The following is a 17,548-nucleotide window of genomic DNA, read 5'->3' on the forward strand; positions in this document are numbered from 1 at the left end:
CAACACTTTCTTATATATTACATTCACGTTCCTTGAGGGATATGCTTGGGTCAGACGAAATGCTTTTACACATGTAAGGGCTGCTATACGCGTATATGGTATGCTCTCCACTACCGTGGCTATGTAACGCGCATTAAAAATCAATTCTTTCTTCACCGCTTTCTTGCTCTTATTTTTTTCTCTTCCTCCAACTCCAAATGAAATGAGCTGGGAACCCAAAGTAGGCGATGTCATTTACACGTCTGGTGGCTCGCACGTAAGCTTAAATCAATTTACGTACATTGTTGTAGAAACAGATCAGCCTTAAAATAAAAATATTTCTACAGAACGAAGAAGTGTGGGACGATAGCGAGCTAATTGAGCATTGGGAAACTGCCATGGAAGAGTACCGAGTAAGTTCTCTGTTAAACAAGCTACTGTTTTTTATATAATTAAGCAAGATATCATAGGCATCGCAAGGGATCACCAACGAACTTCCTCCGTTTAGCGTTTCACGTAATAACCAGAAAGCAGCAACAGCAAGAACAGAAGCGGGAAAAGAAAGGTCAGCAAGCGGCAGAATCGACCTTTTAGAAAAGGAAACTTAACAAAGTTTGTTGACTAGGCACCCCCAACCAAAAAAGTTTAAAAAGGAGAGCAAGAAGGCGAAGGATAATGTCACTGTGTCAACCGACGCTACAACTACAGCTTCTACTGTTAACTCGATCCATTCCGCGCCAACTGTGTCACATCCGCCGCCACCGCCACCGCTTCCAATGCAACATGAAGACACAGGTAAGATGATGATAAACTTTCAAATGCAAAGAGATAACAATAATAGCATCATTGACGGGTCTATGTGGATAGATTTCAGCAATCTGCTTATGGCATGGTATTATAGCGGCTATTACACTGGATATTACCAGGTAGAGTACTAAAGGACCATCTAATTATTGCGCATATAAATTGATCACATCATACTGTACCTTTAGGGCTCCCGCAACTGAATCGTTTATAGAGCAAGCGTGTCAATCGATTCACCAAATAAACCTGACTCTAATGAGGTGTGAATCGCTTTTATCCAGAGAGCAGCGGTTTCAACCTGCTTGGGCTGGCAAACATACTTTTTAAGATTAAGTGATATTTTGCACCTATTCTCCATGTTGACTCTTTCGACATTCCTCAATACATATGGCGAGCAAAATGGACACCATGTGCTCAAGAACGTGGGTGTGGGTAGTTGTAGCTTTCAGGACTTTGAGTCGTACTTTTACACTAAATATGAAAAGATACACAGAGCGGTTGAACAATTAAGCCGACACATTTTGTTTCTCATCCAAATCCAGACTGGCGGGGAGTGAAACCTATTGACCAGGCCCACAGAGACACACACACACACACACACACACAACCTTTTCGTTTGATCTTGACACAAATTTGAAAATGCATCCACCATTAGCAGAACACAAACATGAAGGCTGCCTTCATGCGATCCAAGCACTAGACGAATGCCATCGGGCTGGACTTTTGAACCGTTTTTCGGGAGCATGTAATAGTACCAAGGCTAAACTGGACGAGTGCCTGAAAGAAGAGGTAAAATAAATAACGTCGGTGTACAGTATGTGCAAGGTCCCCCTTTTGCTGTAATTTTTATCTCGAGCTAAATTATATACACACACACAATATAGTTCCTTATTGTTCGTGCACAAAATAAGGCCAAAGCTACAGCTAAACGTGCAAAGCTGGAAAAGGTCTGGAAGGAAATGGAGGAGCCGCCAGCAACAGCACCGAAATCATCATAAAAAGGCAAATCAATAAAGAAGAAACCCTTGTTCCATACAGAAAGCAGCGTCAAGTAGGGAGTTTGGCAATTTGACGGCTTTTTTATTTTTTTTGGCGTGCCAAGGCGATTGGCGTTGTTTTTGTGAAACACTGCGTCGATCCCTCTCGTGATGGTCGGATGTCATCGTCACTTTTGGGGTCGAGATCTTCGTCTCTCGCTTCATTTAGAAATTTGATACTTTCCTTCCTTTTCTTTTCGTTGATCAACTCTTTTCTCCCTTTCGCCTCCTTCACACACGCACTCCGCATTCCATATATTCCCCATGGGAGCTATAAGAAAACGGACATTCGTTGCTGCCACCCTTCTATTCACCTATGTTCTCATATTCTACATTCTTCATAGCTCGATGATGTTTTCCAAAGAGGACGACAAGGACATCGTCCTTGAGCTGCATCACAGCAACAACGACGAAGATAGTCAGACGCCTGTTGTTCGTCCACAGCCACAGGGGACCGAAGAACAACCACAGCTACAATCTGCTCCTCCATCAAATGAGCAGCAGCAACAAGAACATATTAGCGCTGATGGTGATCAAACAAAACAACAACAGTGCGACCCAAACGCAGTGAATCATAACGTAGATCCCAATCATACGCAGGCCCATCTGGCTTTCTGGCGCAGTCTCGATAGTGACACCATCGATGCGTATCGAGAGAACTGGAAAGACTTTATGCTTAACGAGCTGCCAGCAAACCCCGAATATGAACATAAACGAGGCATCGTACTGGTTGCAGGCAACAGCGATACATTCGAGCGTGCACTAACAGCAGTAAAGATGCTCCGTCGTTATGACTGTCCGCTTCCCGTGGAAGTATGGCATCTTCATGACGAGTCACCTTCTAATGCAACGGTTCAGGCTTTAAATGAACTAGGCGCTGTACCACACGACTTGTCCGGGCAAGCTTTACCTCGTCCCGTGCAACACCGCCGCAACGCAGAAAAACAGTTAATCTATCATGATTTTTCTCCTATTTCTCGTGTTCATATGCGTGCGTAGTCAAGGTCCGTAATATACTGAAGAAAAGGATGTTCCTTGTGTAGATTTCAGATCAAAGCAGCTGCTGTCATTAATGCTCATTTTGAGCAGGTGCTCTACCTGGACTCTGATAATATACCAACGCGCGACCCTTCTTTTCTATTCGAAACGAGTGCATTTAAAGCAACAGGTGCAATGTTCTGGCCTGACTTTTGGTAAGCTTATTTAACATAAGAAACGTGGACATGTAGCATCATATTAACATAGCTACATATAGGAAAACGCATATAGAAAATAAGATTTTTGATATCTTGAATGTGCCCTGTAATGATGAATGGGAACAGGAGGTATATAGAGAACTAATAATTACTATGGCTCGTGGTTCGTCGTCGTTTGTAAACCATCAATCAAGCTAATAAACCAAGACACGCTAAACCATTTCTAGTCTGGTCAAATGGTACTCGACAAGGCCCGATCCTGGTTGCCATTACAACTGGCTTGGTACATGCAGGAGCATAGCGATTTGTATTTCCAGTTCCTGAACGGTGACAAGGATACCTTCAAATTTGCATGGAAGGTAGAAAAAAGATGGCCATGTTCGAGGAGTTATTTAAAAAAGACTGTATTGTTTGACACTAAAAGCTTATATAGGCACTTAGAGTACCTTATTACATGACAGAGACTTTCCTAGGCATGGGTGGGTTGGAGCTGGAACAATTCTGTGGTCACACCATGCTGCAGTACTCAGACGAGGATGAAACGCATCCATTGTTTGTGCATGCAAACTTGATGAAGATCACTGACAAGGCCGGGTTTATGGAAGGTAGTTTCGAGGAAGGTTTTCATGAACGGCCATGGAGGCAGATTAAAAGATATGTTGAGAGCAGAAGAAAGACAAATTTGTCACCGGCTTTCCATATCGCACCAGGTGGAAAGGCATGCATGAATTTCGTTTCCAGGTTCGGTGAACCAGACATGGTGGTCGAAGAGTTTGATGATGTTTTGGATGGTTTCCAAAACGCTTATTTTGAACTCGGTGGAATCGGTGGCGAACGCATGGATAAAACAAAAATCGAGGCTGCCACTACTAGTCGTACTGCATTTATCTTATAGTTGCGTGTACTTGTATATATATTCTTATTCATTTTTTGCCAGTAGCAAATATCATTTCTTTCTTTTTACTTTGGCTGGGTCTATATGTAAAGGCCATGTGATTTGTGTCTGTGAAGGTATCAAGGGTGCCATTACTATGTGGCATTGAATATTCTCACTCTATATTGTACTTTTGAACATATGCTTAGCTTATAAGCGTACTAGATATCTCGTTTTCAGGTTACTCATGATGTATTATATAACTCCTAGAACATATTTCGATAGGATTTTCTTCTACAGAATCTAGTTATGTAACTTTTAGTCGAGCTTTTGCCCTACTTGCTTTCTTTTATGCTGTTCGTGTGTCGTTATCATATCAGATTGCTCATATTATTCGCGTTTTTTGAAAGTTTATAACGCTTGTACTACTACATTGCTTGTGAGAAATGGTCCAAGCTATCGGTGTCTTTTTCCAGCCAATCATATCGGCTCTCTTCTCCTTACCGTAGCAAACCTGAACCCAGAAAAATTGTAAGGACATTTTAGGGTTGTCAAATAAATCCATGCACCATGTCACAAACATCAGACGTCAGTGATATGGACATTTCGGATAGTAGCGAGGAGCTTGCAATCGCTGCTTCAGGGGGAAGGAGTACCCCGATGGTTGCATCCCGAATAAACCACATGACGCCACAACCGTTTACTGAATCGATGCAGCCAGCAGCCTCGGATCCGACGACGACGCCGTGGATATTAAGCGAACCTTATGGCATTCAGCAACAGCAAAGTCAATCATCACAGCAACTGCAGCAGCCTCAGACTATAGAGCAAACCACTACGCAGCCAATGCCACAAGGCGATTGGTATTATTCGCAGCAGGAGCAACAGGAAGATTACATGGACCTAATGCCTTTAATGGACGGACCCTTGGCTGTTGATCATGGGTTTCCGTACCTGATTGATCTTCGAAGCGATGGCGATGCCAATAGCAGCAGTGGCAAAGGTGGTATTTCTGAAGATGGAAGCAATGGAAGCGAAAGTATTGAGGATTTGTATGGGCCGTTTCCGTTCATGAAGTCTGTCAACAACCATATTACCGGCAGCCCGTTCGACTCGCCTCCAAACTACAATATCGGATCGCCACGACCGGCTAACAACAACAACAACAACAACAGCGGCAACAACAACAATAGCCACTTGGTGACGAAACAGCTCGAAATTGAGCGGTTAAAGCTGATGATTGCTCAGCGCGAGCAGGAAAAGGCCAAACAAGAACGTCAAATCGTCCAGCAGCAGCAACAGATTGCGGTATCCTCAGCATCATCCTCTTTCAGCAGCAACGTTGTTGCTGCTAGCACAGCTGCACCAATCAATAACAGCAATGTCACCATGGTCAACAATGCAGTTAAGGATACATTCGAGTTGAAGCGATCCATTGACGCCATGGATAAGGAGATTGATGAAAGCAAGGCAGAGCTTGCGGCCGCGATGGATGAAGAAAAACATCATGAAGTCGCGGGTGGAGTTTCCAGATCTCGTGGTGGTACAGTTACGGAACCGATTTTGGTGGATGACGATGAAGAAGATGACGACGACGACGACGACGACGACTACGATTTACAAAGCAATAATAACTCGGCAGTGGTGTCCGGCATTGAACGACAAATGGAGATTCTGCGTCAAGCTATTGCAAAATATGATTCACGGCTAAAGGGGCTGGAGAAATCTCGAAGCGGTGCGCAGCTTAAAGCGATGGGCTTGCAGATAAGAATATCTGCAACAGAAAACAAAAAGTTCAAGGAATCCAGAGCAGCAAGGGCATCATCGGCAGCAGAGTCCAAATATGATCATGCAAACGGTGCAAAAGGCAAACGGCTGATGGATTATGATCCACATGACATTTCGATGGAATCACCAAACAAACGACCCAACGCATACGGATTTCCGCCCATTCCACCTATAGTACCATCAATTCAACACGATATGCACATGTTCCGCGCGGATGAATCAACTATTCGAACGCCGGGACCGCCACTACCCTTCCAACAACCATCACGATATCGCTTCCCCGAAGTTCAACAACTACCACCTATACACATCCATAAACCACGCATCGCACCGCCACCTCCACCTCCTCCTCCTCCCCCGCCTCCCTCGCCTCCCCCTCCACCACCACCACCACCGCCGCCTCGGCAACAGTCCCCACCACCGCCGCCACCTCCTCCTCCGTCTGCACCACCGAACAGATCGTACACAACGTCGCCACCAGCGGAAGCCCAAGTTCATCCGATTGCCGATGCAATGAAGCTTGGGACATACCTCTTAGAGCTAGAGGGCCTCATCAAGATCCGCTTTTTGTCCGACTCGAAAGCCATGCAGTCTACCACAACAGACATTCGATTTGCTCCACGACCGTCGCGTATGATCACTGTGGATGACTTTACGCTAGCTCTGGATTCTGTGTTGTTAAGGAAAAACACAGGTTCTACACTACAAACGGTACGTAAAAGGAACATTCTCTGATATGCAAACAGAAGCGAAAGAAAGAATACCCTTCTTTGTACTCACAGATCCTCTATCTCGCTAACCAGGAGGTTACCGAAAATGACCTCGCATTCGACAGCATACTCTATAACATTATCCAACGCTTCGATACACTACCCTCATCAAAACGGGTAATACTTGAAAAAATTGTTGGGAGTTTACCTGCTGATGTTCTCCAGATACTGGAATTGAGACAGTACGGAAACCCATCGTTCGTCGATGCGAAACAGCTAGCGCATTCAGCAGCAAAAGCACATCCAGATGTGGAACTCCTATGGGGTTTATTTGCCGAACTATCACTGTATTGCCACGGACCCACAAGCCCTAATTTCATGAACGAGATATCATCCATTAAGGGCTCTATACCCCTCGCAACAGATGTGATTTGGCAAATGGTACGCGCATCTTCCACAGGGCAACAAAAGCGTACCATCGAATCCCTCGTGAAAGATTTGGCCAGACGTAGAGCGGCTTCACAAAATTCAGGTAAAGTTATGTTTACGACCCTATGCTACAGCCGCAACATTGCTTTCAGTAACGAAACTCACTGTAACTGTTCCTTGTTTTTCGTTATCTCCTAATTAGAGGAAGTAAGGACGATATCTGGAATCACCACAGAAATTCTATTGAGGGTCCTACGCTTTTTCGGTTTCGAGTTCCTTCTGTATCTGTTGACCGGAAACAAAATCAGCGATGGATTGCTTATCAAAAATGACACGGTGGACATCTTTTCGCTTGAAACGGCACAGCTGGAAGACCACGATCTCTATGTCGTATGGATGACATTACTGTACTATCTTTTGTTCCGACGGATGCCAGATTCAATATGTCGCCACTGGTATGCCAGCCTGTTGACGAATGGAAAACCGTCCACCAGCAAGCCCATGTTTACGATCGACTGGACGGCCACAGCAGCACAGATGCCTCTGTCTCGACAAGAACAACTCACCTCGCTGAACGTGCTGTTATCGATGCTACGTCATCTCAGCAAAAAGGCGCGTGGCAATGGAGCCAAACGTCCGCTCTTGATGGGCGTATGGCAAACTTTACTGAACCTGCTGACGCACTGCGAGTGTTACAAGAGGGCAGGCACCCTGACATTGCTTCGAGGAGGATTGGACGTCGAGGCACTGCAGCCCGAGATATACGACATGGCAGCGTATCTTGAAACACAAATGGGTGATCGCATGGGTGCTTTACAACGACTCCAATCCCACATGACACGACTCTCAATGAGCCACCAATTTCTGCTGGCATACCGTTCAGCGCACAACATAGGGCTCACGCAAGCAAGTTCACATGCCGACATGAAAGAAGCAGCACGACTTGTCCGGATGCCAATGGAAGCCGTATTCAAATTGTCAGATATACCATCAGAGCAAGAACAGCAAGAGGATATTGTGTACATTGATTTTGTACGAAGACTATACCTTAGTGCTCTTGGTCTGGACCCCACCCCGCCCGCACCGACGAAAAAGTCATTCAAGAGCAACATACGGCATTCGACGTTTGCTTGGATCAATTTGATGTTCCTCACGCAGATCAGCATGTGGATCCACTCTGAACTTATGCATGCCATGTTTGTCAACCAGCTGGAAAGTGCCCGTGATTGGGCGATGGATGCTGTCAAGTCGGACGAGGCAAACTTGTTAATTTTTAAATATGCAAGTGAATGCTTGCGTTCTGAAAAACAAGCATCATGATAAAAACGTAACAAACAAACAAACTAAACGACAACCATTGTCCACTGCCATCCTTCTCCAGAAATTGAATTGATGATTGTGTGTGGTTTTTCTTTTATCTACAGTACATGCTATTTATTTATAGTTAATGTCGGAAAGTAAGGTTGGAGGGAAGCGTATCTGCATTATCTTCAAAGAAGCTTCGGACAGAGGAAGCCTTTGTTTGTGAGGATAAATCTTGTGATTTGGTAAAGTAGGCAAGCAAATCAGCGCCAGTTTGGATGTTGCTCAATTCTCGGTTCGGGACTTCTTTACCAGTTTGTTTGATGCTTTCCTTGATAACCTGTATTAATTCGTGGGCATTAACAATAAACTTTCGCTTTTTTCCCTTGATTATTATACACCACATGTATGAGTTTCCCTTGCCTTCAGTTTTGTATCAGCAGAGTCAAAACGGACATCCTTCCAGCTGGATTCAGTAACGCCAGAAAAGTTGTCAGTAACGATAGTCTGCACTGTCTGTTGAATTTCGTCAACAGTTTGATTCACATTTCGATCTCTCCATCTATCGTAATAAGCAAGAGTTAGACTCAACCAATCGTTACCGTACTTTTGCACGCACAATAGTAAACACGTATAAAAGGGATTGCCGTTATTCTTATTTGGCTTACAATAAACTTTCTTCTTCTTCCGCGTAATGGTTGACATTGAAGGTTGCCTCGGGCTTGCTTTGTTCGGTAGTAGACTCGGTAGATGTGGGTGGGACAGTCGATTGCTTAGCCCAAGGGTTAAAGCGGCTGAATCCACCAGCTGGTCTTGCAGAGGTGGTGTGGAGGGTTCGAATTAGTGCTGGTCGTAGCATTGCTGTTATTTACTTTTTGTTGTTTTTCCAAAGAAAGGGCAATAAGTACCCGAAAAATTTCGTTTCCGACTTTGACAAGCGGTGTGTAATTATTGATAGCCTATGATTGTTTACAAAACCAGTTCGCCCGTCATCCTGTTCTACTATTTTAAACTAGCATTTGGCTCTACCTTGCTATCGGTGGCCAGCAAAGTCTCCTACATGAATGAGAATGCGCATGGGAATATTTTCGCTGCATATGTATCTGTCCAGCAACAACGACTGACCTGCCTCCATGCAAGATTCACCACAAGCCAGCAATAACCAACCGTTTCTACAATCAACACACATATGATTTTAATCAACCTCGCTTTGTACATACATAAAGCTTTAGCAAAGATCTAGCCAGTTTATTCTGCTATTAAAAATAACATGTGTCTTACATTATAGAAGCTATGCATTCTAAATAAGAGATACTGTATATATACTGTTTTCAAGCGAGTTGGTCTTTCCTTTGTCTCGAGCGTATTTCTCCCACTCGTATGAACGCTACTCGAAAGCATAAATGATATCAGCTTATTATATTTGACGTGAAAAAGCAAACACGACAGCATTATGAGTAATAATGAACCTCAGTTGGGAGAAAATAAGGGGATCCGCTTGCATATGCTCACACAGGTGAAATACTCCAAGTGAAATTCAGTTCCCGCTCTTTTTGGGAACAAAATTCAAGTTTTGCTGGAAAAAGAATCGCTCATGACTAGGATCAGTGAGGCATGTGATAGCTTACATTTTAGTGAATTCAAAGGTTTTGTTTCTCATTCTGCTAAATGCTCTGATAAGTGCCTTGACAAAGAGAAATTATAAAAATGGGCACAGCAATCTGTAAGCTAATAAAAAACATAAGCAAAAAAACATGATCATATAAAAACATGAGCAAAAAAACATGATCATATAAAAACATGAGCAAAAAAACATGATCAAAAAAACATGAGCAATTAAAAACATGAGCAAAAAAACATGCTCAATTAAAAACATGAGCAAAAAAACATGCTCAATTAAAGACATGAGCAAAAAAACATGCTCAATTAAAAACATGAGCAAAAAAACATGCTCAATTAAAAACATGAGCAAAAAAACATGCTCAATTAAAAACATGGGCAAAAAAACATGCTCAATTAAAAACATGAGCAATTAAAAACATGAGCAAAAAAACATGCTCAATTAAAAACATGAGCAAAAAAACATGCTCAATTGAAAACATGAGCAAAAAAACATGATCATATAAAAACATGAGCAAAAAAACATGATCATATAAAGACATGATCAAAAAAACATGATCATATAAAAACATGAGCAAAAAAACATGATCATATAAAGACATGATCAAAAAAACATGATCATATAAAAACATGAGCATATAAAAACATGAGCATATAAAAACATGAGCAAGAAAACATGATCATACATCGATCCAAACATGGCTGAATCGTCTCATTCGTGCAATAACAAAGGCGCCATAGTTTTGTTAAAAAAGCTATGCCTGGATTGTGAGGAACCATTCAGCAGATTTCAAGATATGAAAAGGCACATATTCACTAAGCACGGCAAGGATCTCACAACACGTTCGAAAAAAGACCATGGCAAATCAACAGACGGAACTCCTGTGCATGTCTACAACACAAGCAACGTGAAGAAATACACACAAGAAGGCACAGCAATCATTATTAAATTCGCTTGCCCAGGTTGTCGCGACATATTTAAAACTGTTTCAGAACTCGCGCATCACGTCGACAATAACCATGTAAAAAGAGCGCCATCGCTTGAAAACCTATCTCCTGGAGACAAACGATGAATCCTGGATGGTCACGATGTTTCAAGCCAATTCCACGAATATCGCCGATCTTGTATTACTGCGTCGCGTACAGCTGAATTTGCCGTCGAGAGCCATTTCAACGAGGTTTTGACTATGTCTGGTATCCTTGTCTTGCAGCGACGGGGCAATTATGAAGATTTGCCAACCGACATCTTTCCACCATCCTTATTGACAGCAGCGCGCACTGAAATACTGGCTAAGTACAAGCGCAACACATTCCAACCGCACGTTAGATCAGCAGTTCAATCAATTATTCAGCAGTTTGTGGATGAAATCATCACGGAAACACGAGCCAAAATCGAGCTTCTCTCACTTTGCGTGCCAGATGTTACTCCCCCGCCACAAGATTACATAGAACCAACGGAATATGAATGTGCAGTTATCATGGCAATAGTGGCCTTACTCTCGAATCTATACGACTGTGACATGAAGCCACTCTCTGAAGCACATCTGACTTCCAGCTACATCCATCCATTCATGCATGGCCTTTTGTCAGCAAAGAAGCCCTCAAAAGTTGCGCATTTATCGAACATAGTCCCAGAAGAGTTTGACGATGCTGTCAATCGACCAGATTACAAAATTGACGTCTATGTATCTTCTGGGTACTGGTTCTCGTACACAAACGCCTATGGAGAGGTCAAAAAGAGCCGCAATGTTTCAGTCACACTGCTTGCCAAAGGTTTTTATCGGTTATGCATCTTTAGCAAAGAAGCAATTGATCGGTACAATTTGAGAAATGTCCTGTCCTTCCAAGTTACAGCCAACTCAGTCAAGTTTTTTACGATGCAATTGGAATTTCCATTCTTATACACTGTCACAGAATTAGTTCGGTTACACATCCCAACGAAGAAATGTGATCTCCTGGATTTGATGGGACATGTGGACAACTTGCTTTTTGTTGCATCATTGTACCGAGACCATGCGGGATGTACAGTACCAAATTGGCTATAAATTTATAATAGTTTTTGATAAATCTAATAAATTGCTTGCTGCCATATTAAATTATATCATCCATTTTGATATTTTATCAATTTTATGACATCATGTGACCAAAATCATGTATTCAATGATTATAAAAATTGAAAATCCATAATATAAACAAAGAACGACCCAATGGATACAACAAACTATACACCACTGATTACAAATGAAGTAAACTCAATTATTGCAAATTATTGGCAATTCCTAGGATGGAATTGGCCTACTGTACATAATAAATATAAACATAGAACTGATTTGAGACATATTAAATTCATAGAAAAAATTAAGGATGAATTGTTACGTTGATTAGGTTATGTTGCTGTATTTTATTTTCTAGTAGTTTTATATACAAACAAGGAATATCCCGGACCTTACTTTGAAATTGAAAAAGGATTGTTTTTATTATATCATTTAGTCTCTGGAGTAAGTAGTGAAAAATTTGAAAAATACTTACCACATAGCACATTTCATACATTTTATAAAAAGTTTTGGATAGATGAGGACAACTACAAACGAATCAACAAAATAGTAAATGATTCAATGAATGACATGTTTTCATCTATCAAATTACGTATTCTATCTGCTAGAAAGCATAATCCCGACTTATTTAAACATGTAACACTTATATTGGATGGCCATGATTCAAGAATTAACTATGTAGATACTGAAATTGACCACTTTCAAAGAATGTATTCTTATAAATTTAAGAAGAATGGAATACGTACCCAATTCGTTAGTGATATGAATGATATGATTATTTATACTTCTAAAAGTGACTTTTGTTCTGATAGCTCAGATGGTAGCATGTTTTTAAACATGAAATTATTTAAATATATGTATGAGAATGACATAATGGCAGTTGTTGGTGGATATACTTTATTTATCACGCAATTTACAGAGCTTGCTAATGAAAAAGGATAACTTTAGCCATGATAATTTTGTATACCCTATACGTAAAAATGTAAATGAGCCCTTAACGATTACTGAGGATCATTTTAATAAGACATTTGGAAGTTTTAGGACAAAAGTTGAGAATCAATTTTCAGAAATTGGGAATAAATTCTACTGGTTCAATAATAACAAGTCAGTTGTTAAAATGGATAACATAAAATACTATAATCTGCAATTTCGTGTAGCTTGTTTATTAAAAAATATTACAAAATTTGTAGAAATGTTCAATATTCCTATTTTACCACACCATAAACTATGGCACAGTAATGATTTTAATTTTCTAGTAGAGCATAAACTAATTGATATAGTGGTCAGCAATGATAAACAAAATAAAGATAAACTGGATAAAATGATCAGATTGCAAAATGACCTGCTTAATATGGCTATATCAAATGAAGAAATGATTGTTAATAATGAATCTGATAATAATTCAAATCAGAGTAATAGGGATAATGATGATGTTCCAAGATTTAATGAGCGTAGTAAAAAAAGAAAGCGAAATAAAGGGAAACAACGAGCAATGGCATCATATGAAATAGAAGAGATTATTAGTAGGGATCCGTATCAGAACCGTAGAACCGGAACCGAACCGAACCGAACCTGAGAAAATACGGTTCGGTTCCTGTCAAGAACCGAACCGGAACCGAACCGGTTCTGTATAAGTAGAACCGAAGAACCGAGAGGCAGAAGATTGCAATCAGCGATTTTGGTAATTAGTATAAAGTAGGCTATAATGGAAGTTACGAACAATGTTATTCCGAAAAGACCACGAAGTAGTGTATTTGCAAGCCATACTTTATTGAAAACTTAACAAAACCTGCAAAAGCAGAAGGGAGTAAAAAATAGTAAAGAAGAGAAGAGCAAAAAAATAAAAAAACACTTCTTCTGACAGCAGCTTGCTTTCTCCGCCCATGACGCACATCATTACTTGTTCCTCTACTTTGCTACCCACAATGCATTTTTCTCCATGACGTACTACTTTACTAGATTTATCATGGCTTCTCGATCAGTTTTATCAAGTTTGTACATTCCGTTTGAGATTGCGCATTCTGGGGCTCATAACAGAATTATCTTACCCATTCACCCTTTGCCTTTTATGAGACACTATACACTATACACACGTAGAGACACAGCAGCTGTATGTACTGCCGGTTGTGGTTCAATTCCTCCAATGTTACGATAACATATTGTACTAGTAATACTAAGTCGCTCTAAGTAAGTACTATAAGCTCCACTTTTTTTTGTAAAAACTGTGCTTCAATCTTTTAACCATGCAATGACCCACATCGTATGAGAATGTTTACATTCTGTTTCTCTTATTCATTTTGAGATCGCTGTTCAATGTACAATAATAAACTATTCTTTTTTTACTGCAGTATTCAAGTATACCGCGACATTTGAACACACACATCAGCTTTCATTTAAAGATACCGAATCTTGCCTTTTTTATATACATGATGGGTTCGGTTCTTCGGTTCGGTTCTTCGGTTCTACGGTTCTCGTCGGTTCTAGTCGGTTCGGTTCTTGCTTTAGACGGTTCGGTTCGGTTCCCTTTAAGAACCGAACCGAACCGAACCGTGCGGATCCCTAATTATTAGGCATAAAACTGAAAATGGTACATATTTGTTTGAAGTAAAGTGGGTTGGATATAGTGCTGATGATAACAGTTGGTTATCAATTGATAAATTTAATCATAAGGATTTATTGAAGGAATATATCAATAAGCATAATCTTGGTATATTATAAAATTGCATACTCTAGGTAATATATCATTGATACCATATTATTTATAAATATTGATTGTATTTAAGGAATGATTGAATTGAAACATAAATAAAATGGGTTTCCTATAATAATTTTAATAGGTTTAGTTTTTTTCTTTTTCTTGTTTTCTTTTTTTGAATTTTGTGTATATATAAAAATAATTGGTAAGAAAGGAATGCCAGGTATGAATTCACATTATGTTATATACCAGTTGAAGAAAATATTGTAAATAGTACTGAATTTATAGCAAGATAATGAATATAGGTTTCAAGAGCATTAATAGAAATGTTATCAGAAAACTATTAATTTATGCCAAGAAATAAATTTCAAACTCAATTACTTTTTTGAATTTTTGTATTTGAAAAAAGAAATTGTTTCAAAGATTCAATAAAAATGGTTGCATTAAATGAATTCCTCCTAATCAACCATATCCAATTACGTAATAATCTTAACAAAGAATTAGATGTATTTATGGAAAATGAATTGGATTCTTACATTAATAAAAATATTGTAGAAAAATTAAAAATGAAGTTACAAAATAAAATAAAGTCATTGCTTAGAACAGACTACTTTTTATACTTGAGCATAAATAATGAATTTTGTACCCATAAATTTAAAAAAGGAAAACGTGATGGTCAGTTTTGTGGTAGAAAAATCAGAACAAATTTACCTGATGGTAAAAAGGATTACCTTTGCTGTCAATATAGTAAGCTTTATAGTCCTAAAAATAAAAAACTTGTTGTTTATAAATCTAATACCACTAAAGATGAGAAAATTGAATTTTTTGTACAATTTGGATTTTTACAGCCAATAGATTTCTTACAGCCAATAGTATTATCTAATATCTAATTGGAGCTGGATGTCCCCCTATTGTGTGGTTAGCGAAAATGATCTGTCGTCTTGGCGCTGTGAGTATCAATCCATAATAATTAATATTACTGTAAATAGTAAATTAATTTTAGTTAAGGATTTCACTGTTAAGCTAGCCTTCGTCCAAGTGTTCCTTGGCTAGAGAAGGGACTTGCTCATTACTATTCCGCCATTATAAGATTTGAATTAATCATAAAAGAATATTATATTTTTAATGGTTTAATTATGTTTATACGAAACCTAAACATATTATATGAAGTAAAAAAAAAATTAAAAAAATACCTTAAATGTTTCAAAAATAAAAAAATTATAATCTAATTTTTTATTTTTTCCTATATATTTTTAAACAATTATATATATTTAATTAATAAAACCTTTTTTGAATTACTATTAAGGATTAATACCCTGTGATACACTGTCGAGCGCGTATTTGGACGTGATCAATAACAAATTGGCACCAAGAAAACGAACCTGTAACTTGACTCTTGACTCTTGAATGTTGGCTGTATACCCCCACCCTATCAATCCTTGAATTATTCCTATTCCCACCGGTGATTTTCCTTTCTTATCATATGTGTTTTACTTGGTCGCCCTTCTTTGTTGGATTTACTCATCCTTCCTATTAATTTCCCTTATCTACGATTTCCTTTAAACAGCATTTGTATGCGATTGATATGAATACATAACAGAGTCATAAAAAAATCGGCTTACTCATGTTCTTTGGCCCTAGTAATATTCCTGGGGAAAAATTACTATTTTTTTTTTCTGAGGTCAAGGCATGACGTTTTTATACAGTCGCGCTATTGTGATGATCAAGATAGCAAAGGTTTATTGTGAAAAAAAAAATAACTATCTTTATTATTATTAGGTATAGTCACGGTAATAGTTGCTGTTTATGTAGCTAGGAATGTACACGGTTTTGTGGAGTATCCCCTGCAATGGTTTTGCGTCGTTTTTTTTTTGGGATATTAACATTAACACGGAACAAGGGATCTGATGGTATACTTGACGACACTAGCGCAGGCGCTACTCTTTTTGCTGCAGGGGGTGAATACGTTTGTGACGTCGTTGCAGATGTTGATACTGTTGCTGTTGTTTGAGCAGTTGCCGCTACTGGGAATGACGGCTAGTATGGCGGTGCTGTTGAGGGAGGTGTAATCACAAATGGTGGAAGTGAACGGGTATTAGCAGGTAGCATAGATTGACCTCTACTCGGTGATTGAAGATCTTCACTCATTGTATCGCAAACACCATTACTGATTGCAGCACTTGCACTTGTAATTCTCCTTTCGTTCCAGCGCTCAAAATGTAACTTTAAATGGTCTAGTGTCTTATAAAATATCGTTGATCCATCGACTTCCTTCAAGTTGCATGTATTCCACTTTTTAGCCAGGTCTACCCATTGTGATGCATTGATACTTTCTTTCGGTATGATGTTGTTGAGCTTGATGAATTCTTCTTTGGTATGGACTGGCGTTACAGCGTATTTAAGACCTTGCTTGTCAGCGAGAAACACATATCATTTGTTTTTTTAATTTGCTGTCGAGACGGATGGTAGCAATATGTTGATGCTTATGCCAAGAGGGTGTGGACGTACCATGGGTAAATGTTCGTCGTGTTGCTGCTGCGTTACCGCCGTCGCTAAGTGTATACCAAGCTCTTCTGCAACATCAGCTGTCATTCTCGATACACCAAAAGTTTCATCAGATGCCTTCAAATGTAAGCCTGGTGTGAGGATGCCTGTGCAGTGTTCCACAATAGCACCATCAATTGCAACAATGCCAAGTTTCATTCGTAGATACAATAGTGCTTCGGTGAGCCAGGGCTCATAATGACCCTTATGCATACGCTGATAGCGATTCATAGTGCCAACCTTTTTTAAAGGAGAAACTCTTAATAAGTAGTGCCATATAATAAAACGACATGCTACATATGATTCTTACTCTAATATTATGTCGAAGACAATAATCAGCCAAAAAGCAATGGGCCAAGTGGGGTCCAGTTCCACTAGAACCAATAGCGCGTATAATGTTTTCATGAACCCCTCCCTCGAGAGAGTTGGTACCGCGACAACAGCGATATAGTGGTAAGCCTGCTTTCTTGTCGTATCCAATTTTAAAATACATCGGCACATCAGGATGGTCTAAAA

At 39.7% G+C, this 17,548-nt stretch overlaps 6 protein-coding genes across 6 annotated transcripts; 5 read left to right on the forward strand and 1 right to left on the reverse strand.

Annotated features, from left to right (window-relative positions):
• Positions 1-107: 107 nt before the first annotated feature.
• BDB00DRAFT_853671 (uncharacterized protein) lies at positions 108-472 on the forward strand. The gene is made up of 2 exons (XM_053125646.1): positions 108-256; positions 327-472. Exons 1-2 carry the CDS (start codon positions 203-205, stop codon positions 429-431), a joined length of 159 nt encoding a protein of 52 aa, XP_052973778.1. The 5' UTR covers positions 108-202; the 3' UTR covers positions 432-472.
• A 721-nt stretch (positions 473-1,193) lies between these two features.
• On the forward strand, positions 1,194-1,999 carry BDB00DRAFT_853676 (uncharacterized protein). Its single transcript, XM_053125647.1, has 3 exons — positions 1,194-1,254; positions 1,392-1,570; positions 1,666-1,999. Exons 2-3 carry the CDS (start codon positions 1,423-1,425, stop codon positions 1,779-1,781), a joined length of 264 nt encoding a protein of 87 aa, XP_052973779.1. The 5' UTR covers positions 1,194-1,254; positions 1,392-1,422; the 3' UTR covers positions 1,782-1,999.
• On the forward strand, positions 2,000-3,956 carry BDB00DRAFT_853678 (mannosyltransferase putative-domain-containing protein). The gene is made up of 5 exons (XM_053125648.1): positions 2,000-2,767; positions 2,864-3,013; positions 3,076-3,145; positions 3,244-3,375; positions 3,450-3,956. The coding sequence occupies exons 1-5, from the start codon at positions 2,085-2,087 to the stop codon at positions 3,909-3,911; spliced, it is 1,497 nt and encodes a 498-aa protein (XP_052973780.1). The 5' UTR covers positions 2,000-2,084; the 3' UTR covers positions 3,912-3,956.
• Positions 3,957-4,379: 423 nt separating this feature from the next.
• On the forward strand, positions 4,380-8,182 carry BDB00DRAFT_933449 (uncharacterized protein). The gene is made up of 3 exons (XM_053129118.1): positions 4,380-6,389; positions 6,482-6,920; positions 7,020-8,182. The coding sequence occupies exons 1-3, from the start codon at positions 4,461-4,463 to the stop codon at positions 8,135-8,137; spliced, it is 3,486 nt and encodes a 1,161-aa protein (XP_052973781.1). The 5' UTR covers positions 4,380-4,460; the 3' UTR covers positions 8,138-8,182.
• BDB00DRAFT_853682 (uncharacterized protein) lies at positions 8,183-9,014 on the reverse strand. The gene is made up of 3 exons (XM_053125649.1): positions 8,788-9,014; positions 8,543-8,681; positions 8,183-8,459 (listed from the first exon to the last, which is right to left on the reverse strand). The coding sequence occupies exons 1-3, from the start codon at positions 8,976-8,978 to the stop codon at positions 8,262-8,264; spliced, it is 528 nt and encodes a 175-aa protein (XP_052973782.1). The 5' UTR covers positions 8,979-9,014; the 3' UTR covers positions 8,183-8,261.
• Positions 9,015-10,437: 1,423 nt separating this feature from the next.
• BDB00DRAFT_878486 (uncharacterized protein) lies at positions 10,438-11,784 on the forward strand (the record flags this gene model as incomplete). Its single annotated transcript, XM_053127732.1, has 3 exons — positions 10,438-10,647; positions 10,733-10,761; positions 10,839-11,784. The coding sequence occupies 3 exons, from the start codon at positions 10,438-10,440 to the stop codon at positions 11,782-11,784; spliced, it is 1,185 nt and encodes a 394-aa protein (XP_052973783.1).
• Positions 11,785-17,548: the final 5,764 nt, after the last annotated feature.

Source organism: Zychaea mexicana, assembly GCF_025766255.1.
Source record: "Zychaea mexicana strain RSA 1403 chromosome Unknown BDB00scaffold_137, whole genome shotgun sequence".
Taxonomy (NCBI): domain Eukaryota; kingdom Fungi; phylum Mucoromycota; class Mucoromycetes; order Mucorales; family Lichtheimiaceae; genus Zychaea; species Zychaea mexicana.